This window comes from Polypterus senegalus, chromosome 5 (assembly GCF_016835505.1).
Source record: "Polypterus senegalus isolate Bchr_013 chromosome 5, ASM1683550v1, whole genome shotgun sequence".
In the NCBI taxonomy this organism is placed as follows: domain Eukaryota; kingdom Metazoa; phylum Chordata; class Cladistia; order Polypteriformes; family Polypteridae; genus Polypterus; species Polypterus senegalus.
This window is the reverse complement of record NC_053158.1, coordinates 204,541,831-204,565,061: the sequence shown is the minus strand read 5'-3', so window position 1 is coordinate 204,565,061 and position 23,231 is coordinate 204,541,831. Positions and strand designations below refer to the sequence as shown.

General features: G+C 42.0%; 1 protein-coding gene across 1 annotated transcript in view; it reads right to left on the bottom strand.

The window, feature by feature from the left end:
* Positions 1–23,231, bottom strand: part of slc39a6 (solute carrier family 39 member 6) — a 72,760-nt gene that overhangs the window by 18,711 nt on the left and 30,818 nt on the right. Inside the window, exons 4-6 of the mRNA XM_039753999.1 lie at positions 16,312–16,371; positions 14,300–14,469; positions 7,888–8,097 (exon numbers count right to left, since the gene is read on the bottom strand). Of these exons, the coding sequence (XP_039609933.1) occupies positions 7,888–8,097; positions 14,300–14,469; positions 16,312–16,371 (440 nt within the window). The remainder of the gene's footprint in view (positions 1–7,887; positions 8,098–14,299; positions 14,470–16,311; positions 16,372–23,231) is intronic.

Below are 23,231 nucleotides of genomic sequence, written 5' to 3'. Positions count from 1 at the left end.
CAAGGGTGTCCAACTCCGGTCCTGGTGGGCCGCAGGTTTTCATTCTAACCATTTTCCAAATCAGTGAGCAGTTTTCACTGCTAATTAACTCCTTTTCCCTTCACTTTAATAGCCCTGTTTTTTAAGGAGTCCATCCTCTGAACTGATTAGTTTCTTCATTAAACGTGAAACAAGACAACAGATAAACGTCAAACTCTAGCTAATTTCACTCCAACCAGTTTCTTAATGAGAAGCCAATTCTTGTTGTTAATTAAAGCCATTATTGAATATCAGGACTTGTTGCCGCTCTCATCCCGCCACAGCAGACTGTTGATTTTCTGTTTTTTTCTAAGACCACCGTCAAGATGTTTTGGTGACCTGAGCAGACCAACACGACCGAGACCTTCACCTTTCTTTATTTTCAGGTGAGCTTGTCATGTTGCAGCTTTTTTTTTGACTGCTCATTAACACTAGAATTACCAAAGCCTTTGAAAAACTCCTGAACCCGGCCCACCTTAAATATTTTGTAAATGTGTCGATAAGCACAAGCTGCAAGCAGTCTACTATCCCATCCTCCCACCGCCGGAGAAACGGCAAAGGCTCTCCCAGCTCAAGCCTTGTTTGAACTGCAGAGCTTCCTGTGGCCATGCTGACAAACTACTGTACAGGAGTACTGAAGCAGTTTCTTTTCCTTCGGTTATAGTCTTGAATAAAAGTGCACTTGTTTTACAGGCGCTTTTCCACTGCATAGTACGGCACGACACGGTTCAGTTCAGCTCACTTTTGGGGGGTTTTCCACTGGGAACAGTACCTGGTACCTGGTCCTTTTTTTAGTACCACCTCAGCCGAGGTTCCAAGCGCGTCGAACCATTACCAAAACGTGACGTGTAAACTCTGCTGGTCACTGATTGGCCGGAGAAAATCGTCATTACTGCGTCACTGAACTTGCGACACGAGACACAACAGACCCGCTAGATTTTAGCACAGCCAGAGAAGGTTCGGACGCACCATTTTGTTTTAACCAAAAATGGCTGTTTCGTGGTCTATTGAGGAAGTACAGAAGTTCCTCTCGTTGGTAGCCGAGGAGCGGATCCAGCGAGAGCTGGATGGGGCGACGCGGAATGAAAAAGTTTTTCAGAAGGTCGCTAAGCTCTTGGGCGCACATGGCTACCATCGGACTTACAAACAGTGTAGGGACAAGTTAAACAAAATGAAGAGCGAGCAGTAGAGGTGGCGCAACTATAACGACACGTGAATAATCCCGCCCACTCTAAAGCGGTACTAAACTGCAGTCGAAACACAAACCGAGCCGAACTGAGCCGAACCAAGGTGAGCTGTACTGAACCGTGCTGTGCCGTACTATGCAGTGGAAAAGCGCCATTACTGTACTTGTACCTTTTGTGAAAGTGCTTATCTGATATTTGGACTTCATGTCAAAATTTTGTCGTTAGTACTAAAACATGAAAAAAGTTGGTCTTTTACGTATGTGTTCAACATTTCTGTCGTCCTACACTTACATAGATCTTTGTAGACACTGAACACATATGAAATGCATGTGTTCCAAATAACGAGATATTATTTACCCAATAGGGGTGGCACCGGTGGTGCAGTGGTAGCACTGCTGCCTTGCAGTACGGAGGCCCGTCTGGGTTCGCTTCCCGGGTCCTCCCTGCGTGGAGTTTGCATGTTCTCCCCGTGTCTGCGTGGGTTTCCTCCCACAGTCCAAAGACATGCAGGTTAGATGCATTGGTGATCCCAAATTGTCCCTAGTGTGTGCTTGGTGTGTGGGTGTCTGTGGCCTGCAGTGGGCTGGCAGCTTGCCTGGGGTTTGTTTCCTGCCTTGTGCCCTGTGTTGGCTGGGATTGGCTCCAGCAGACCCCCACGACCCTGTAGTTAGGATATAGCGGGTTGGATAATGGATGGATGGATTTACCCAATACAGCTCCCGGTACCTCACTCTCTGATAAACAAGGCTTGAGCTGGAAGAGCCTTTTGCTGTTTCTGCGGCAGTGTGAGGATGGGATAGTAGGCTGCTTGCTCTTACTGACACATTTACAACACAAAAGACGCTGATGGAGAGGTGCGAATGGATTTAAGGTGGGCTGGGTTTAAGAGTTTTTTCGTAGGCTTTGGTAATTCTAGTGTTAAAGAAAACAACTAAGGGGTCTGTATCACGTCAATTAAAACAAAGGCAAAACAAGTTATTCAGCAGCAAAAACTGCTCACTAATTAAGAAGACAGAATGGAAACCTGCAGCCACTGCGGCCCACCATGACCGGAGATGGACACCCCTACTGTGAAGTATAGTGGTGGCAAGATCATGATGTTGTTTTTTTTTTTTTTTTCTCTTTCTTTCAGTGGCTGGTCAGGGTTAACACTAGAACTGCCAAAGTCTACGAAAAAGCTCATAATTCCCTCTAGTTTTTGTTATTTTAATTTTAACTTTTTATCTGATTCTTTTTTTTTTTTTTTTAAAGTTTCTTTATTTAAAATTATGTACTTTTGTATTAGTGATTTATATTTGAATTGTGTTTTGTCTGACGTTTCTTGAAATTTGTTGATTTTTATTCAGTTCTTTTCCTTATATAATTAACCTGGAGATATCAGCACTAATACCCTGTCTTAAGTGCTATTCATTAAAGATCGGTTTGAGATACCAAGGTGGTTCAACCTCCACATATAAGCATAAAATGACATCTGAACCAGTTGTGCCAAAGCTTCTACCACATGGCTGTGCAGACTCTAAACTCTGTGCTGAGCCCATCAGATCTGCTCCGTGTTGCTTATTTTCATACGATACATTTGTTATGAGTTGTGTTTGTTATTACGAGTTCTTATTATTTCTTTATTATCTATTTATAGTATAGTACAGGGTGGTCCAGATCTAATTATGCAATTTTCATTACGCTATAACTTAATAAGTTTATTACACAGAGAATTCACAAAAAATTCTTTTTGTTGCCGATAGATGGCAGCACCTGCCCTGCATTCCAAAATGGCGGAGAGATTAGATTAGATTAGATTCACTTTATTGTCATTACACATGTATAAATACAGGGCAACGAGATTCAGTTGGTTGTCAGTCGAACAGCAATTCTTTTGTCTTGTATTGTTTTCCAACATTGCATTAAAAGTTGCATAATTCAGATCTGGACCACCCTATGTAGTACAGTTTATTACATGTATTGTACTTGCACTTGTCCTGTGTTTATGTTGCAAGGCAGTCCTAGGGAATGTTATTTTGTGCCACTGTACGCTGCAATATTGTGTATGGATGGCATTGCAGTAAAGTCACTTGACTTGCCTTGACTAGACCTGGGATTTTCGAATGATACTCATTACTTCTTAGTGTGTGTTGTATCGGATGGCCAGAGCCCTTACCCGGCCAGGATGCCCTGTTTATGGAAGGACCGGGGGGAAAGAGTATTTCCAGGACAGTTTCTCACCCGGACCGACAGAGGGCTGCCCCCTTGGTTTTCAGCGGGGCCACAGGTCATAAGCCTATTGGGGCCCGTGGCCAGAGCCAGGGGGGTGCATGGACGTTTCTCGGGACCCTACGTGGAAGTGGGAGTGGGCGGAGTCTTAGCTTGGTTTTTCTTCTGGTGGTCTGTGGAAGAGAGAGAACAGGCGTTTGTACCCTTCATCAACCCCTGGCTCTGCATCTTACTCCCAGTTAAGCCTTCCATGCACACGTGTGTGACGGTGTCTAGATTTTATATACCTTTTCCTGGTCCACAGGCTCATCACTATCCTGTACGCAGATTTAATGCAATCTTTCCCAATCACAGGATGTACTTCAAATGTTTCTGGTCAAGCAGAGGTATGTTTACAAACCCCCTACAGACAACTTTATTGACTTGGGGTGTGACAGCATATGTTCAATAAGGACCAGAAGATGAATGTAGCCAAGAACAAGCCAAGTTCAAAGCTGAAAGACAAACTAATCTGTTATCAAATTATTTCTTTTTAACCAGAACGTAATGATCTAAAACAAAGATTTCTAAACCAGGAAGAAAAAGATCAACAGAGTTTAGTTCAATAACTACACAGGAATGATCCACTGGATACTTTTGAAATGCACTTTATATAAATGTATGGCCGCCCCAGTGATGTCACATATGTTGTGCACTTTGAGGAATCCTCAAAACAATTATCATGGAAACACCTAACACTTTTGCTCAGATAATTGTGGCACCAATACCTAAAACAAATATGGTATTGTGGCATAATGCTAAATATTTACAGCTTTTTCAAATTATTATAAAATGAAAAAAAATATATATATTTTTGGAATCATTGGCTTCCAAAACCCCAGTTACATGCATACATTTTTAAAAACTCACTGATAGAAAGTCACAAAAAATTAGCAAAGAACCAGACCGTCGTTTACATTCTAGTATAGCCAATAAGGGCGCTGAACATTGATACATGGCTACTTCAAATAGTGATACATTTGTAGAGCATCTTTCCCATGCTCAAGGCGCTTAATACTATATAAAGGATCAATACAAACGACCACTGTTTTCTCGGACTACGTTCTTGTGGGTAGTAGGATGAATTTTTGCAATTTCTAAGAGAAAATGGCTGGGACTCTTGTTTTCAGGCAGTGAAGGAGCAAGAGATTACTTATGTGATGAAGAGCAAGGAGATTCCTGTGCACCCGAGTTGTGTTGTATGCTTTTGTGCTTGGCAGTGATATTATTACTAAATGGCTAACTGAATAATACCTTTAGCACTGCAGCATATCAGCAATGCTTATTAATGCATTAGTCCGCCTCGCCCCCGACGCTTTGCAGTTCGCATACCAGGAGAAGGTAGGAGCGGAGGATGCCATCATCTACATGCCACACCGATCCCTCTCACACTTGGACAGAGGCAGTGGTGCTGTAAGAATTATGTTTCTGGTCTTCTCTAGCACCTTCAACACCATCCAACCTCTACTCCTTACGGACAAGCTGACAGAGATGGGAGTAGACTAACACCTGGTGCCATGGATCGTGGACTATCTTACAGACAGACCTCAGTATGTGCATCTCAGGAACTGCCAGTCTGACATTGTGGTCAGCAGCACAGGAGCGCCGCAGGGGACTGGACTTTCTCTGGTCCTGTTCAGCCAACATACATCAGACTTCCAATACAACTCGGAGTCCTGCCACGTGCAAAAGTTCCCTGATGACACTGCTATCATGGACTGCATCAGGAGGAGTATAGCAACCTAATCAAGGACTTTGTAAAATGGTGCGACTCAAACCACCTACAACTGAACACCAGTAAGACTGAGGAGCTGGTGGTGGATTTTAGGAGGCCCAGGCCCCTCATGGACCCCATGATCATCAGAGGTGACTGTGCAGAGGGTGCAGACCTATAAATACCTGGGAGTGCAGCTGGATGATAAATTGGACTGGACTGTCAATACTGATGATCTGTACTAGAGAGATCAAAGCCGACTATACTTCATTAGAAGGTTGGCATCTTTCAACATCTGCAATAAGATGCTGCAGATGTTCTATCAGACGGTTGTGGCGAGTGCCCAATTCTACGCGGTGGTGTGCTGGGTGGGCAGCTTAAAGAAGAAGGACGCCTTACACCTGGACAAACTGGTGAGGAAGGCAGGCTCTATTGTAGGCACAGAGCTGGACAGTCTGACATCTGTGGCAGAGCAACGGGCGTTGAGCAGACTCCTGTCAATCATGGAGAATCCACTGAACAGGATCATCTCCAGACAGAGGAGCAGCTTCAGAGACAGACTGCGGTCACCGTCCTGCTCCACTGACAGACTGAGGAGACCCCACACTATGCGACTCTTCAATTCCACCCTGGGTGGTAATCGTTAACATTATACAAAGTTATTGACTGTTATACCTTCATGTTTATCACTCTTTAATTTAATATTGTTCTTTATCAGTTTACTGCTGCTGGAGTATGGGAATTTCCCCCAGGGATTAATAAAGTATCTATCTATCTATCTATCTAATTAGAATGAAATTCCATTTAAACTACCACTCGCGTTTTATCTTATTTCATCTCAACTTCTCTCAATTATGTCTTCCTTTTATAATTGTGCATTATTTATCCATTATATACTATTTACTGGTTATTCTTCTTATCTAAATGTAATTTGTTTTTCATGTAACTACGTCACTGATGTGTTGTGAAGCACTCTGAGCCACACACTTTGAATGAATACCTGCTACAGATATAAATGTGGATGTTGTTATCTATTTATTTTACTGATTTTTGCTTTGCCTTTAGCAGTGATAATGAGGAAGAGGTAATGCAGAAAAGATCAAAAAGTATTAATCATTCAAAAGAAGCCCCTCTGGCATTAAGAGAAAACGTTTAAGGGATCCCTGTCCAGCGCTGAATGTTGTATGGACCTAATGACCAAAAATGAAGAAACGAGAAAAGATGGGCTAGAAATTAAACTTGACTTATCAGTGAAGAACTGATTGAAAGGATTCATGTGGAGGCTTTGGGGACATGTATTTAAATACAAAGTTCTTTTATTTATTACTTTCTCATATACCAAGTATAGGGAAAGTATTGTAATTGTCCAAAGATTTGATGTCAACATTTTGATGAATCTTGATGTTTTAGACACCCGAGTCCGAAAATACCATTTTTGGAATTAAGTCTGTGTTGAAACACGATAACTTGACTACGCTTTCACTTAGGTCAACCAAATTTTGCATACAAGTATTAGATACAAAATGTAGGTTTCTAGTAACTTTTGGGCTATTTCCGTTAGTGGTGCTTTACCTTTTATTCATGCAGTTGCAGAGTCGGATTTATTGAACTTTCTTTATACAGTGGTGTGAAAAACTATTTGCCCCCTTTCTGATTTCTTATTCTTTTGCATGTTTGTCACACAAAATGTTTCTGATCATCAAACACATTTAACCATTAGTCAAATATAACACAAGTAAACACAAAATGCAGTTTTAAATGATGAATTTGGATTTTTTTTCTCCCTAAATAATAAAAACCATCATCTTTATTCCTCAAATATCTATCACCATATCTGAGTAAACGAGAAAGTCGAGGGGGAGACCACTTGTGTTTCCCACTTGCGAGACTGGGCGGTCTCTTGGTCTGGAACCCCTACAGATTTTATTTTTTTCTCCAGCCTTTGGAGTTTTTTTTGTTTTTCTGTCCACCCTGGCCATCGGACCTTACTCTTATTCTATGTTAATTAATGTTGACTTATGTTTATTTTTTATTATGTCTTCTATTTCTCTGTTCATTTTGTAAAGCACTTTGAGCTACATTTTTTTGTATGAATATGTGCTATAGAAATAAATGTTGATTGATTGATTTTGAAGGTGTTGGTATTTTTTTAACGTTACATTTTTACAGCTCTCTCACTATTTTGTTTTCACAAGCCACTACCATTTTCAGACTACATATCAGTTTATTCTTTATAAGAATCATAAGAACTTAGTGCACATCAAGACTGCCAAAGGTTTAATGCAAGGTAAGCCCGATTGCTCTTCTTTATTCATCCATCCATCCAGTATCCAACCCGCTATATCCTAACTACAGGGTCCCGAGGGTCTGCTGGAGCCAATCCCAGCCAACACAGGGCGCAAGGCAGGAAATAAACCCCAGGCAGGGCGCCAGCCCACCGCAGCTTCTTTATTCAATTTTATAATTTTGTATTGAGCTGGAGACAAACAAATGGAAATACAAACACACTATCTAGACAATCTGAAGCAGACAAAATTCCCATCGAGCTAGAGAACATTACTCCCCAAGAAGAGATTGTGGTAGCCACAACGACACGGACTTTCAGGTGATTTCATCTCCAGGATTACATCATTACCTTAATAGATACAGATTTCACAGAATGTGCCACCAAATTAATTATAGATTTCTTCTGAATGTGAAACTTTTTTAATTTGCTCTCACCTTTTGCTTCTTCTCTTTGTACATCTTCCCTAAGGTAATAAAATGTTCTATTAGGAACATGAAATAGACTCCTCCTAGGGCAGTCAAGCCTTTCCACACAGAATCCAAGTTGTGGCCTTCCTCTGCACCTTCTGCATGGTCATGGTCATGGTCATGGTCAGGTTCGTGCACTTCGTGGACACCATGGTTGTGATAATGGTTTCCTTGGGACTGAAATACAAAAGAAGTTATGCTTTGATTAAATCTTAAAAGGTCTGGAACAGATAAACAGATATTGTTGCTCTGAAAAGGAGAAGATCTTGTCTTCTGTGAACAGGCTGCTTTCACCATCATGAACCGGACTCTAATAAAGCAGTAAAGAAAATGAGATGAGACCCTGTGTGTTGTCAGCAGTAAATATAACCAGTTAAAACATCACTAGAGTTATGGTTTAAAACAATATGTGGATATAATACACACTCTTTTATATTTGCTGTATTTATACCAGGGCTGTGCAGTTGAAGTTGAGGAGTTGGAGTTCGGAGACAATTTTAGGTACCTGGAGTCGGCAAAGATGTACCAACTCCGACTCCTAATAAATTTAAATTGTAATGAAAAAAAAAAAAAAATACAGCAAGTTCAAATTTTTTTATTTTTATTTATTTTATTATACTTTATTAATCCCGAAGGAAATTACTTGGTTTTTCACATACCCCTTGGAATCAGAGCGCAAGGTCAGCCATTGTACAACATCCCTGGAGCAACTGAAGGTTAAGGGCTTTGCTCAAGTGTCCCATTTACTTTATTTTGTACATTTATTTATTTACTTCCCCACAATATGGGACTCTTCTATTCCATCCGGGGGAGTAAATGCTAACATTACTCAAAGTTATTGTCTGTTTTTTTACATGCATTTTTATTACTATTTAATTTAATATTGATTTTTGTATCAGTATACTGCTGCTGGATTATGTAAATTTCCCCTTGGAATTAATAAAGTATCTATCTATCATATAGTGCCTTTCATATCTATCTATCTATCATATATTGCCTTTCATATCTATCTATCATATATTGCCTTTCATATCTATCTATCTATCTATCATATAGTGCCTTTCATATCTATCTATCTATCTATCATATATTGCCTTTCATATCTATCTATCATATACTGCCTTTCACATCTATCTATCTATCTATCTATCATATATTGCCTTTCATATCTATCTATCATATACTGCCTTTCATATCTATCTATCTATCTATCTATCTATCATATATTGCCTTTCATATCTATCTATCTATCTATCATATAGTGCCTTTCATATCTATCTATCATATAGTGCCTTTCATATCTATCTATCTATCTATCTATCATATAGTGCCTTTCATATCTATCATATACTGCCTTTCATATCTATCTATCTATCATATATTGCCTTTCATATCTATCTATCATATATTGCCTTTCATATCTATCTATCATATATTGCCTTTCATATCTATCTATCTATCTATCATTTCACAAACAACAGTTGTAATTAAGTACTTCTCTGATGTAAGACTAAAGCCCAGTGCATAGTTAGTGCTAGTGTTACTACTAGTGTGAAGTTCAGCTACGCTATTATACAACCTTTCTATTTTCTTGGAATGGAAGAGCTTGACATATTGCCTGAACAAAACTGGAAGGTTAATATCTGATGGCGTTGTATCTTCAATGAAGAAAAGAGAGAGTCTCTTACTGGATAATCAAATCTTGTTAGCTGCTATTTATGTTGATCCAATGAGCCGAATTTTGTTAAGCAATTAAGTTATTTATTAAGTTAATTAAGTTAAGTTAAGCAACCAGTTGGCATGAATGGATTACTACCACCTGAAACACCCCCACTGGATGAAGCTATAAGCACCGGTAACTCAGGATCATCCTCTTCAAATGAAGAATTAGAATTTGATTCCTACCTGGACAAAATGGAAGTTTCAAAAGCAAAGTGACGTCGCCTGTGCGTGAAAGATAAACGACCAGTAAATGGCCAAATAAAGAGATTCCGGCAGGATTTTTTTAAACAATTTAAAGAAGTTGAAAAGTATGATCGCTCATCGAAACTGACTGTAGAAGAAGCCACCTTTGTTAATCCAGAGATTATTAGTGATGTGGCTAGAACTATAACAGCAATGCCACCCACCCACGTCAGAGTGGAAAGACTCTAAAAATAATCAAGTTAGATTTAAGAGCTTCTATGAAAGACGCTTTGGCAGAAGCAATTCTGTTTCTTAGAACGCTACATTGAGTTAATTTTTGGATTGCATTAACAGCTATTCTACTCTACAACTACATTCCAAGTTTAATATATAAACTGTTTTAGGTTTTCCAGCTTTTGTTTTATGTCCATGTAGCTAAGCTTTGTTTTTGTTTTAAAACTACCAAAGAATGTGGTTTATATTTTTGAACTGGTAAAGTTCCTGTTCCTGATTTTGACGCAGGCTACTACTTTATAGACATTTGATAAAAACAAAAAATAAAACCTTAGCTTTCATTTGTTTGTCTTTTGTTTAAACTGGCCAATACGGTAGAGAGTCAGCTTCCTAGCCAGTAGTTCTGTGCTTAAATGACGTGCATGTTGCCTTCCTTCAATCAACACGGAAAATACATTCGCATATTAAATACAGAGGAGTCGGAGTTGAAGGATTTATCTACCGACTCCACAGCTCTGATTTATACAGTATAGGCAAAGTACCATAAAAAGCATTTCTTTCTTCCTGCTTTCCTGAATCATTGCAGACTTTTGCTGTTAAAGTTTATGGTTTTTGCTTCTTCACAGAGATAGTCCGTTTGCTTTGTGCCTGATCAGGAGATGATTACTTATATTCTTTCAATCTCCAGAAGGTCGGTCATGTTAGCAAACTTTTAAGCAAACAAGAAAATATCAGTAAACACCCAGTGGACATGTCTTGAAGATTTTTCTTGTCATCACAAAGGGTCAGCAACAGCTGTGTTTGTGCACGGCCATATTTGAATTACAGTACGCAAATGGACTGCTTACCAAACTCAGTTCTGTCATTAAAATGCCTGCTACCTGATTTATAGAAGAGTCCACACAAATTATGAGCTGCTCTGCATGTTATAGAAAAAGGCTATGTTTCATATTGACCTGTGTTTTTCATCATGTATGGTTCTATGTTATAATTTACCATTTATGTCCCACTAGCAGCAAAGAGGCGGCTCAGAGGAGTGCAGGACAGAGTCCATCTTGGTGAAATGAGCGTGACTGGAAAGTGGGTGTACCTGTAGTGTCCGCAAAGACAACAGACACGCACAACTTGGACTGTACAAGTTATGAGCAAAATAACAATGTAATAAAATTAAATCAAGTGATCAAGACATTTTCTAGAAGTGATTTAGATGTCTTTATAGAACACCTTAGCACTAAACTCAGTTTTTCACACTGCCTTTAAAATTTAATAGAAAGACATACAAAACATAACATTATCAGAGCAGAAAGATAAGTCAAAAGTGAATAAGTCTGAATTAGCCATAATAGGAGTGTTAATAAGAAATGTAATGATTTACTTCATTAAAGTAGAAGTTCATAATAAACAAGAACAGTAGTGTCAAATATCTGAAAAATGAAAATGTGTGCTTCAGTTTAAATATTTAATGTATGAATATTCTTGACTGTAATATAAATTTGTCATTTTTCACCCTTTTATAAAGGTCTGCAGAGGACTAGATCCCTAGTAAAGGATCAGAATAATACTTTTTTATAGTTACGGACCTCGTCTAAAACGATACCTCACATGTTTATGTTTGATAGTTGTCATTTTTAACATTAGAACACTCTAGACGAGAACAGGCCATTCAACCCAACAAAGGTCGCCAGTCCTGTCCACTTATTTCTTCCAAAGAAACATCAAGTCGAGTTTTGAAAGTCCCTAACGTCTTACTGTCCACCACACTACTTGGTCGCTTATTCCAAGAGTCTATCTTTCTTTGTGTAAAGAAAAACTTCTTAATGTTTGTGTGAAATTTACCCTTCAGAAGTTTCCAACTGTCTCCCCGTGTTTTTGGTGAACTCATTTTAAAATAACAGTCTCGATCCACTGTACTAATTCCCTTCATAATTTTAAACACTTCAATCATGTCACCTCTTAATCTTATTTTCTTTAAACTGTAAAGGCTCAGCTCATTTGATCTTTCCTCATAATTCATCCCATGTAACCCAGGAATCAGCCTAGTCGCTCTTCTCTGGACCTTCTCTAGTGCTGTTATGTCCCTTTTGTAGTCTGGAGACCAAAACTGCACCCAGGACTCCAGATGAGGCCTCACCAGTGTGCTATAAAGCTTGAGCAGAACCTCCTGTGACTTGTACTGCACATATCAAGGCGCTATATAACCTGACAGTCGGTTAGCCTTCTTAATGGCTTCTGAACACTGTCAGGAAGTCGATATCTTAGAGTCCACTATGACTCCTAAATCCTTCTCATAAGGTGGACTCTTGATTTTCCGACCGCTCATTGTAACCTTCTGGAAGTGGTTCTTAGAAGGCTCGGACCACAGGTAAAGAATCAAATATTTTCAAAAAATGACCATATTTAGGATCAGCAACCTTGAAATACCATATAATGACATACCACTCGCCTATCAATCCCCATTTTTTTAATGTCTTGTGAAAAGGAGTAACTTTGACCCCTCATATCCCATTTGAGTGTGTAAACTCCTGGGTTCGATTGATGTGGCCAAAACAGCTTCCAGGCCTTCTGATCACTTTTGCTGCATACACCTATTGCTTTACTTCTTTGTCAAAAGGTTGTAAGAATCTACCCAAAATATGGTCCTAAAATGGCCTAAAAACAAGTTATTTTGAGATCTAGAGGGCCAAAAAAAGAGGGGAACCCCCAAATACCTGATGTCTTCGATAACTAAACATCAACATGACTCGAATGGTGCTTCATATGCACGGGTGTTCTCGTATTGGTGAGTCAGGCAACTCTGAACAAAAAAAACTAAAATAAAACTGAAAGGATTTAAAAGTATTACATTAGAAAGATGTGACAGGCATGAAAGATATGAAAGGCACTATATGATAGATAGATAGATAGATAGATAGATAGATAGATAGATAGATAGATAGATAGATAGATAGATAGATAGATAGATAGATAGATAGATGTGAAAGGCACTATATGATAGATAGATAGATAGATAGATAGATAGATAGATAGATAGATAGATAGATAGATAGATAGATAGATAGATGTGAAAGGCACTATATAAGAGATAGACAGACAGATAGATATAAACAGTGCTGCGGCTCACAAACGTAGCCCTGGAGTACCCCAGAGGAAATTAACACCTTGTACTTTTATTGAAACCATTTTATTAAAGTTATCAGCTCATAACTACATGGAAAAAGAAAGAATGAAGAGTCTTGTGGAATGAAGCATTTTGCTCTGAATGTCTGCTTTGTACTGTGCCAGTGTTTCTCAGTCCTTGCTCCGGAGGAACAATGTAGATGCTTGTTTGGAGATCAAGTAATGTCTGAATGAAAAGTCACTTCAAACCTTTAAATCCTTTCCCTAGTGAATATGTATATCTGTGTGTCCAAATGTACGTAACATTCTCAGACTTACTTAATTCAGTAAAGGGCCATGAGGTCCTTAAGCCTATGGTGGCAGCAACAGATTGAATGGCAGACCAGAAGCCAATGATGAACAAGGCCTCCATATTAGAGCATGCAGTATTTTAAAAGAATGTTATGCTGTCATGTCTCTCACATTATTTTCTTACTTGATTCTATATAAAAATCGCTTGTCAACAGCCTTGAGTCCATCTCAATCAGTAGTACAGGAGACAAAATGGTAAAAAAAAAATCTAGAGTGTATAAATACAACCCATTAATTCAAGTCTAATCCATTAATTTACATTTGTTAACTCCGCTATGACACTCTGTGCCACACATCACATACTGTTATAAACTGAGATATATATTTCTGTTTAATTAAACTATTAAACTCACTTAAAAAAAATCCTCATTTTGTTGGCTATTGTTTGATGGAATTATGATTAAACTAAAATCAAAAAAAGTACAAATAATCAACAGTGTAATAAAGATGCTAATTTAGTGTTAACTTGTAAACATGCCTGTAAGAAATGAGATGAACTGAGGCCTTTCAGCCACCATGATTGAACGATTTCACCATTTGTGAATTTCCCCTTGGGATTAATAAAGTATCTATCTATCTATCATATAGTGCCTTTCACTCTATCTATCTATCTATCATATAGTGCCTTTCACTCTATCTATCATATAGTGCCTTTCACTCTATCTATCTATCTGATGCCCTAGTGAACATGATAAGAAAAAGCATTATTTTAGACAAAACCTCCCTATTAATAAATGCAATTTCGTAAAACCACCGTTTACTGTTTACTTACATGAGGAATAAGGTGTAGCAAAGCGTCTCCGCTCAGTGTCCCAACAGCCAGTGCAACCAAGAAACTGAGAAGAAATTTGAAAAACACCCTATTCATCAGGGGTATCAGAATCACTCCAAGTAGAGACAGCATGCTGATGATGGTGATGGATAAAAAGCCACCTATCCAAGCTGCAAAGAAAACCATAGCGGCATGAACACAAGTGTTCAAGTGAAACAGAACTACACAAGAAAACAATTTAAAACCAGCACGTTAACACACAGAGAAAGAAAAGAATTCCATAAAGTGACATGCTTATCAAAAATATTTTATTTTGCAATTTAGATTAGCCGTAGGCCGTCTGGCTAAATGACTGCGTCTGTGACCAGTCAGTAGTGAAATGTCACAACCTCAAGAGAGACTTCTTGTCAACACACAGGCTTTATTAGATATTAAAATGCATGCGGACAAGAACTGAAGACAATTAACAAAAGTGAGACTGTGGAAAAAAAATATTCATCACTGAGAAGTCGAGAGGAGGGAAATAAATTACTGCAGTGAGGGCTATGGCAGGGTGTAATAAGCATAAGTTTAATATGTCACTGTACTCTTTGAAACTATATCTTATAAATCTGCTTTTTTCTACTCAGATGCACAGTTGACACAAAGACAGATTTAGCACAGGGACTCATGATAATATAAGACAGACTGAGAAAACTGGAAAACGTGCAGTCAGACTGAGGACTGTTGTCCTATTTTTGTCTGTCAAAGTCAGCATTAAACTGTATCCTCATTGCCTTGTTTGGAATTGTATCTTCACTTAAGTAGGCGCCTGCACGTGAAAAAAAACAGTATAAAGCCTTGGAAAATGGCCAAGCACACCTTGGAAGCCAAAGGATGGATGGGAGATAACGTTATCCGATACTGAAAATCCTTCCACTGCACCGGCAAAAATGGCATACTCTACACATCGGGCCCCCACTACCGAACTGGGTTTTGCCATTGGCTTTCTTCGTCTGCCATGCAGTGTAAACCGACATAAAAGAAAGCTAAGTTATTTCTCGTGCGTAATTTCTTACCACCGTTATTACCTTTTATTGAATATATCAATAGAGATTTGGGTTACGTAACACGCCACAATCACAAAAGAACTCATTCCCAGGGAGCTAGCGCTCTCTGCTGGATTCACAGGGTAACCAGCTTATTTATTGGGATGAACTGGTGCTGTGAAAAAGTATTTGTTTCCTTTCTGATATCCTCCAGTTTTGCACATTTTATACAATTAGTGGCCTCAGAACTTTAGACATAGTGGAGAAAGGGAACCTACATATGTGAACATTTCTGGTCCAAGCAAGTTCTGTCTGCAGGTCTGTCCGCTTTTCACAAGAGAATTACTTAACGGATTTAGATCTGGCTGTTTTCTATAATTTATTTGAACTTTCCATTTGATTTTGCGATGTCTCTTATCACGTTAAGTACCAGAGTTCGCTTGCGGCACCGATGTATTTATGCAAATCCAACAGAGTGGCTGTGGGCCGAGAGCAGGGGGGCGGGGCCTTCGTCATTCACTCGCCAGCCTCCGTTCCAGTTGGTCTATGTCTCGCCACGTGTTGGAGCTCACCTTGCCTCCCCTTAGCTAGCGATACCCGTTTGCTCAACAGACGTTATCATCTGCAGATTGCTAAGGAGTAACGTTTGACATTTTTGGATGAGAAATCAGAGCTACGTGTGTTTTAGAGGGTAGCTACTGATTACCAGAGATATCACGGCCATGTGCTTTTCTCCCCACGCAGGGAACGCTTTCCCATTAGAGCTGAACACGCTCAGATACAGAGGCAACATCGATTGATTTCTAAAGTTTGTCCTGTTTCATTATTAAGTGCTTGAAGCCACGGGGTACAGCTAGTGTCGATATATGGGGAGGTTGGGTTCAGTTAGCCGAGTCAAAGTTTCAGTGTTCCATGAGAAGTGGTTTAAAGAAGAGCATATGAGGTTTAAAATGGAAATTCAATATTATGGTGATGTCTTCTTACCAGACTTAATGGAATTGGATTTCTGAGATGGGTCTGAGCTTCTGAGTTCAGTTTCGTGGTCTAGGGAGAAAAACAAAAGAATTAATAAATGATTTAAACACCAACTAGCAGGAATCTAGTCTTGCAGGGCTAGATAATGACAATACACTTGTGGAGACAACTCGTTAAAATCTTGCAATTGGGTAGCTGTGAAATGCACCTCTGACAAGGCCACACCCACAGGCCCGCCCCTAATTTCCTCCAGCCCATGCATTGTAAACATTCCGGTTACAACCCAAAACGCAAGCAAACCAACATCCGGATAGCTACCAACTTTTAATAAATGTGTTAAGGCAACATTAAAGCTAATGTTTCAAAATGGATGCCTTAAAGCAGTTGTTCTCAACCTGGGGTCATATAGCCCCTGGGGGATTTTCCAAGGGGGCCACAGGTGAAAATTACATAAAAGGGGGGGCCATAGCACGAGATTAGGGGGCCACAGAGAGAAGTGGGAAGCGAAGAAAACAGAGACGTGAAGAAAAAAGAAAACAAGTGACGTGACCGTGCTTCCCAGTGGATGAATCGCCAAGTGCACTCAATGGCGGCAACATCACTTCACTTCCATCCTCCTCCCACCTCCCCACTCCAACACCCGCGTGGTACCCTGGGGCGATTTCATTATCTCATGTGTCATGGCAAAGGTGCGTGGCTGCAGCAGTGTTAGTGTTCTTTCTTCCTACGACTATTACAGGTATTTTAGCTCTTGTTTTTGCTATTCCTTTCGCAATTGCTGTTGAAAATTACTGCTTAATAAATTTTATTCTCCTCCTTGAACCGTCACCTTATCGTGGTGGAGGGTTTGCGTGTCCCAATGATCCTAGGAGCTATGTTGTCCGGGCTTTATGCCTGGTAGGGCCACCAAGGCAAACTGGTCCTGGGTGAGGATGAGACAAAGAGCGGTTCAATAAACCTCCAATGAAAAATAAAAACTGTGGACAGCGTTTTCCCTTGCTCGGACGCGGGTCACCGGGGCCCCCCTGTGGAGCCAGGCCTGGAGGTGGGGCTCGATGGCGAGCGCCTGGTGGCCGGGCCTGCACCCATGGGGCTCGGCCGGGCACAGCCCGAAGAGGTAACGTGGGTCCTCCTCCCCATGGGCTCACCACCTATGGGAGGGGCCATGGAGGTTGGGTGCAATGTGAGTTGGGTGGTGGCCGAAGGCGGGGACCTTGGCGGTCTGATCCTCGGCTACAGAAACTGGCTCTTGGGACGTGGAATGTCACCTCTCTGAAGGGGAAGGAGCCTGAGCTAGTGCGCCGAGGTCGAGAGGTTCGGCTAGATATAGTTGGACTCACCTCGGCGCACAGCTTGGACTCTGGAACCAATCTCCTTGAGAGGGGCTGGACTCTCTACCACTCTGGAGTTGCCCCGTGAGAGGCCGAGCAGGTGTGGGCATACTTATTGCCCCGACTCGAGCCTGTGCATTGGGGTTTACCCGTAGACGCGAGAGGGTGGCCTCTCTCCGCCGGGTGGGGAAGGGTCCTGACTGTTGTTTGTGCGTATGCGCCGAACAGCAGTTTGGAGTATCCACCCTTTTTGGAGTCTCTGGAGGGGTTGCTAGAGGGCATACCTTCTGGGGATTCCCTCGTTTTGCTGGGAGACTTCAATGCTCACGTGGGCAATGACAGTGAGACCTGGAAGGGCGTGATTGGGAGGAATGGCCCCGATCTGAACCCGGCGTTGTTTTGTTATTGGACTTCTGTGCTCGTCACGGATTGTCCATAACTAACACCATGTTCAAGCATAAGGGTGTTCATATGTGCACTTGGCACCAGGACACCCTAGGCCGCAGGTCGATGATCGACTTTGTGGTCGTGTCGTCGGACTTGCGACCATATGTCTTGGACACTCGGGTGAAGAGAGGGGCGGAGCTGTCAACTGATCACCACCTGGTGGTGAGTTGGCTTCGATGGTGGGGGAAGATGCCGGTCAGACCTGGTAGGCCCAAACGTGTTGTGAGGGTCTGCTGGGAGCGGCTGGCAGAGTCTCCTGTCAGAAGTAGCTTCAACTCCCACCTCCGGCAGAACTTCAACCACGTCCCCGAGGGAGGTGGGGACATTGAGTCGAATGGGCCATATTCCGTGCCTCTATTGTTGAGGCGGCTGACCGGCTGTGGCCGCGAAGGTGGTCGGTGCCTGTCGTGGCGGCAATCCCGAACCCGTTGGTGGACACCGGCGGTGAGGGATGCCGTCAAGCTGAAGAAGGAGTCCTATAGGACTTTTTTGTCCTGTGGGTCTCTAGAGGCAGCTGATAGGTACCGCAGGCCAAGCGAACGCGCTTCGGTTGTTGCTGAGGCAAAACTCGGGCATGGGAGGAGTTTGGAGAGGCCATGGAGAACGACTTTGGACGGCCGAGGAGATTCTGGTCCACCGTCCGGCGTCTCAGGAGGGGGGAAGCAGTGCAGTGTCAACACTGTATATAGTGGGATGGTGCGCTGCTGACCTCGACTTCGACGCGTGTGGGTCGGTGGGACGAGTACTTCGAAGACCTCCTCAATCCCACTAACATGCCTTCCAATGAGGAAGCAGAGCCTGGGGACTCTGAGGTGGGCTCTCCCATCTCTGGGACTGAAGTCACCGAGGTGGTCAAAAAACTCCTTGGTGGCAGGGCCCGGGGTGGATGAGATACGCGAGTTCCTTAAGGCTCTGGATGTTGTAGGACTGTCTTGGTTGGCACGTCTCTGCAACATCGCATGGACATCTGGGACAGTGCCTCTGGATTGGCAGACGGGGTGGTGGTCCCCCTCTTTAAAAAGGGGGACCGGAGGGTGTGTTCCAACTATAGAGGGATCACACTCCTCAGCCTCCCTGGAAAAGTCTATTCGGGGTTCTGGAGAGGAGGGTCCGTCGGATAGTGAACCTCGGATTCAAGAGGAACAGTGTGGTTTTTGTCCTGGTCGCGGAACAGTGGACCAGCTCTTCACCCTTAGCAGAGTTCTGGAGGGTGCATGGGAGTTTGCCCGACCGGTCTACATGTGTTTTGTGGACTTGGAAAAGGCATTCGACCGTGTCCCTCGGGAATCCTGTGGGGGTGCTCGGGAGTATGGGGTACGGACCCCTGATAAGAGCTGTTCGGTCCCTGTACAACCGGTGTCAGAGCTTGGTCCGCATTGCCGGCAGTAAGTCGAGCCCGTTTCCAGTGAGTTGGACTCCGCCAGGGCTGCCCTTTGTCACCGATTCTGTTCATAACTTTTATGGACAGAATTTCTAGGCGCAGCCAGGGTGTTGAAGGGGTCTGGTTTGGTGGACTCAGGATTGGGTCACTGCTTTTTGCAGATGATGTTGTCCTGTTTGCTTCATCAGGCCGTGATCTTCAGCTCTCTCTGGATCGGTTCGCAGCTGAGTGTGAAGCGGCTGGGATGGGAATCAGCACCTCCAAATCCGAGAGCATGGTCCTCAGTCGGAAAAGGGTGGAGTGCCCTCTCAGGGTTGGGGGAGAGATCCTGCCCCAAGTGGAGGAGTTCAAGTATCTCGGGGTCTTGTTCACAGTGAGAGAAGAATGGAGTGTGAGATCGACAGGCGGATCGGTGCGGCATCCGCAGTGATGCGGGCTCTGCATCGGTCTGTCGTGGTGAAAAAGGAGCTGAGCCGTAAGGCAAAGCTCTCAATTTACCAGTCGATCTACGCTCCTACCCTCACCTATGGTCATGAGCTATGGGTAGTGACCAAAAGAGCGAGATCGCTGAATACAAGCGGCTGAAATGAGTTTCCTCCGCAGGGTGTCTGGGCTTTCCCTTAAAGATAGGGTGAGAAGCTCAGTCATCCGGGAGGGCTCAGAGTAGAGCCGCTGCTCCTCGAGAGGAGTCAGATGAGGTGGCTCGGCATCTGATCAGGATGCCTCCTGGGCGCCTCCCTGGTGAGGTGTTCCGGCACGTCCAACGGGGAGGAGGCCCCGGGGAAGACCCAGGACACGCTGGAGGGACTATGTCTCCCGGCTGGCCTGGGAACGCCTTGGGATTCTCCCGGAAGAGCTGGAAGAAGTGGCCGGGGAGAGGGAAGTCTGGGTCTCTCTGCTTAATCTGCTACCCCGCTGACCCGACCTCGGATAAGCGGAAGAGAATGGATGGATGGATGGATAAATTTTATTTTCAATTTGAGAGTTTATCTTGAAATTAGGGATGCACCTTTTCGAATCAATCAATCTTTACATTTCAAAATTTACAATAGACTACCCATCCATCCATTATCCAACCCGCTATATCCTAACTACAGGGTCACGGGGGTCTAACTTTGCAAAATATTAAAGAATGCAAAAATGTCTTTTAAAATTTGCATATTTCGTTAAAACCAAAAAAAGAAGGTCCTTGAACACAGCCTTTCAAGTATCTTTGCTGAGATATTCTAAAGGGTGGTTTCATCTTAAAACGTGCAAAGCATGTGTATTAACCATCACCAATTTGACTGAAATAAATATGTGAGACCCCAATGTCTGAAATGAAGTTTCCCACATTTGTGTTGTGAAATTCGTACCAGTGTTGTAGTAACGCAGAATCAGGTTTCAGTGGTGTGAATTATTTACTGAGCCAAACGCCGCATCGTCTTAACATGAAGGACAGAGGTGATCTTCGGTTATCCCTCACAGCAATAAAAACGGATTTAAAAAAAAACTTTTTTTTGGTCTCGTCCGATGCGAGAGATGGACGTCTGAAGTGGAGCTAGCAGTGGTGCTATTTTTCATATTATTTGCTTATTATTCAGAGATATCCTGTATTTATTCAACCCGAGAGGGACCGCTACAGTATATGTAAACACATATAAACATGGCCAACAAGAAGGGGGGTCCGAAAGAATCGAAGACTAAAGCTACATCCAAGCTGCGATCAGCAAGCCCTAGTTCGAGATCCGGCCTCTCAGAGACAGACCTGGATCAGATGGGCGAAAGTACAGACTCCTCGGGACCACGGTCCGCTACATCGTCGCCGGCTGAGAGCGAAAAGGGGAGCGAAGGTGCGATCGTGAGTGCAGATGTGGATAGCTCGCCGATTGGAGAGGATTACCTGAAACTGGAAAAGGCCGGGAGGTCCGCGGCTTCAGTTACGCAATCACGCTGGACTGGAGCAGCGGGGACTCCGGCTCCAGCAGAGTCTGCTGCTTCATCTACGGCACAAGAAGGCACATTTCAGCTATCTGAACTGAAAGTGTTGCTCGCTGAGCTCAGGCAAGATATAAAGAAAAGCGAGAAGGCTAATGAGAAAGCAACGGCAAAGGCACTGAGAGACTGAAACAGGAATTAAAACAGGAAATCCAACAGGCAAATGAAAGGCTGTCCAAGAGGTACAACTTGAACTTCGACAGGTGCTGGGTAAAATTGAAGAGCGCATTGAGAAAAACTCGTAAACTGAGCACGCTTGCTGATCGATTGGAGCATCTTAGTGAGACATTCACGAATCGGATCGAAATAGCCGAACATCTAGCTGCCAGTGCCGAGGAAAGAGCAGTAAATGTCAGTTGAATGTAAAAACTCGGAGAAAAACTTGGAGACAGACTGGCTGCTTTAGAAGATGGGAATAGAAGGTATAATGTCAGAATTGAAGGCTGCGGAGAATCGAGAAAGTTTAAACCGTGAAATTCGCAACTGAACTTTTTCTAAAATAATCGGGGACTTTAAAGCAGAATCTGAGATAGCAGCGGCTTACGCGTCTGACGCTGATCAAACACCGTCAGACCCGACCAAGATCTTTTATAGTCCGTTTTGAACGATTATCATTTAAGTTAGAGGTGATGGAACTCCTCAGGAAAAAAAGGAAGATATTATATATGAAGATTGCCACATTCGTCTTCCCTGACTTCTCTCCAGCAACAGCTATCAAGCGCCGCCTTCTATAATATTAAACAGCGCTACGGCAAGCCAATGTCAAATACGGCCTCCTGTATCCGGCAAAACTGAAAGTGGAATGGCAGGGTCATTTCTATGTTTTCGCTAGCAAGGAGGAGGCAGAAAATGAGTTAAGAAAGCTGATCCGGGACTATTCTGATACATAATTGTGAGTCATGGCGGTAAATGATAAAGCTAGGATTAATAATCTACTGTCTGATCTATTTGTTTTAAAATACGGGTTTTTATCAGCATATATTCTCATATTCTTATATTATTATTACTTACTTATTACTTATCATTACTTAGTATTACTAGGGCTAAATGTTTATGTTTTATTGTGCTTAATTACGTTTTCCTCCTCTTTTTTTTTCTTTTCTAATTATTTCATGTGTACCCTAAATGAGACTGTTCAATATCATACCCTTGGTTTGCTGTTATTGCTATTACTGCATTAAGACTTGTTATGCTTGTTTTGGACACATCTTTAACACCATCACCTGGGTTTATTATCTGGGGATATCATCTTAATGCACTAAAATTGATGAAGATTATATGTATATGTGTATGTATGTATATATATATATATGTATATATGTATGTATATGTATATATATATATATGTATATATATTAAGTGCAAAATTCTTTTTTTTTTTTTTTCTTTTTCCTCTTTTAAAGACTATATTGGTAACAGATATCTCTATCTTTTAACCTTAAAGCGCCACTGCATGGGGGCTTGATGTGCTTTGGACGTGCTCTGTCTCTGGGTATGTCAGAGGACTGGGACTGCATGAAGTGGGTTTTAGCCTCACCTGGGGAGGCAAAAAGGGAGGGTGGGGGTTAAGGGGAAGAGAAAGAGAGCAGGCTTGATCTATATCTAATCTATCATCAATCTTTATAATTATAACTATCAACGTAATAATAAGCTGCATGGCAACAACTCTTGGGGAATAGGAAATTAAGACCTAAACTATTTCACTTCCAGTTAAGACTATAATATGACACCAAAACTCAGAATCAGTGTCTCCATGATGGGACAGTTAACTTCGTAAGCTGGAATGTTAAAGG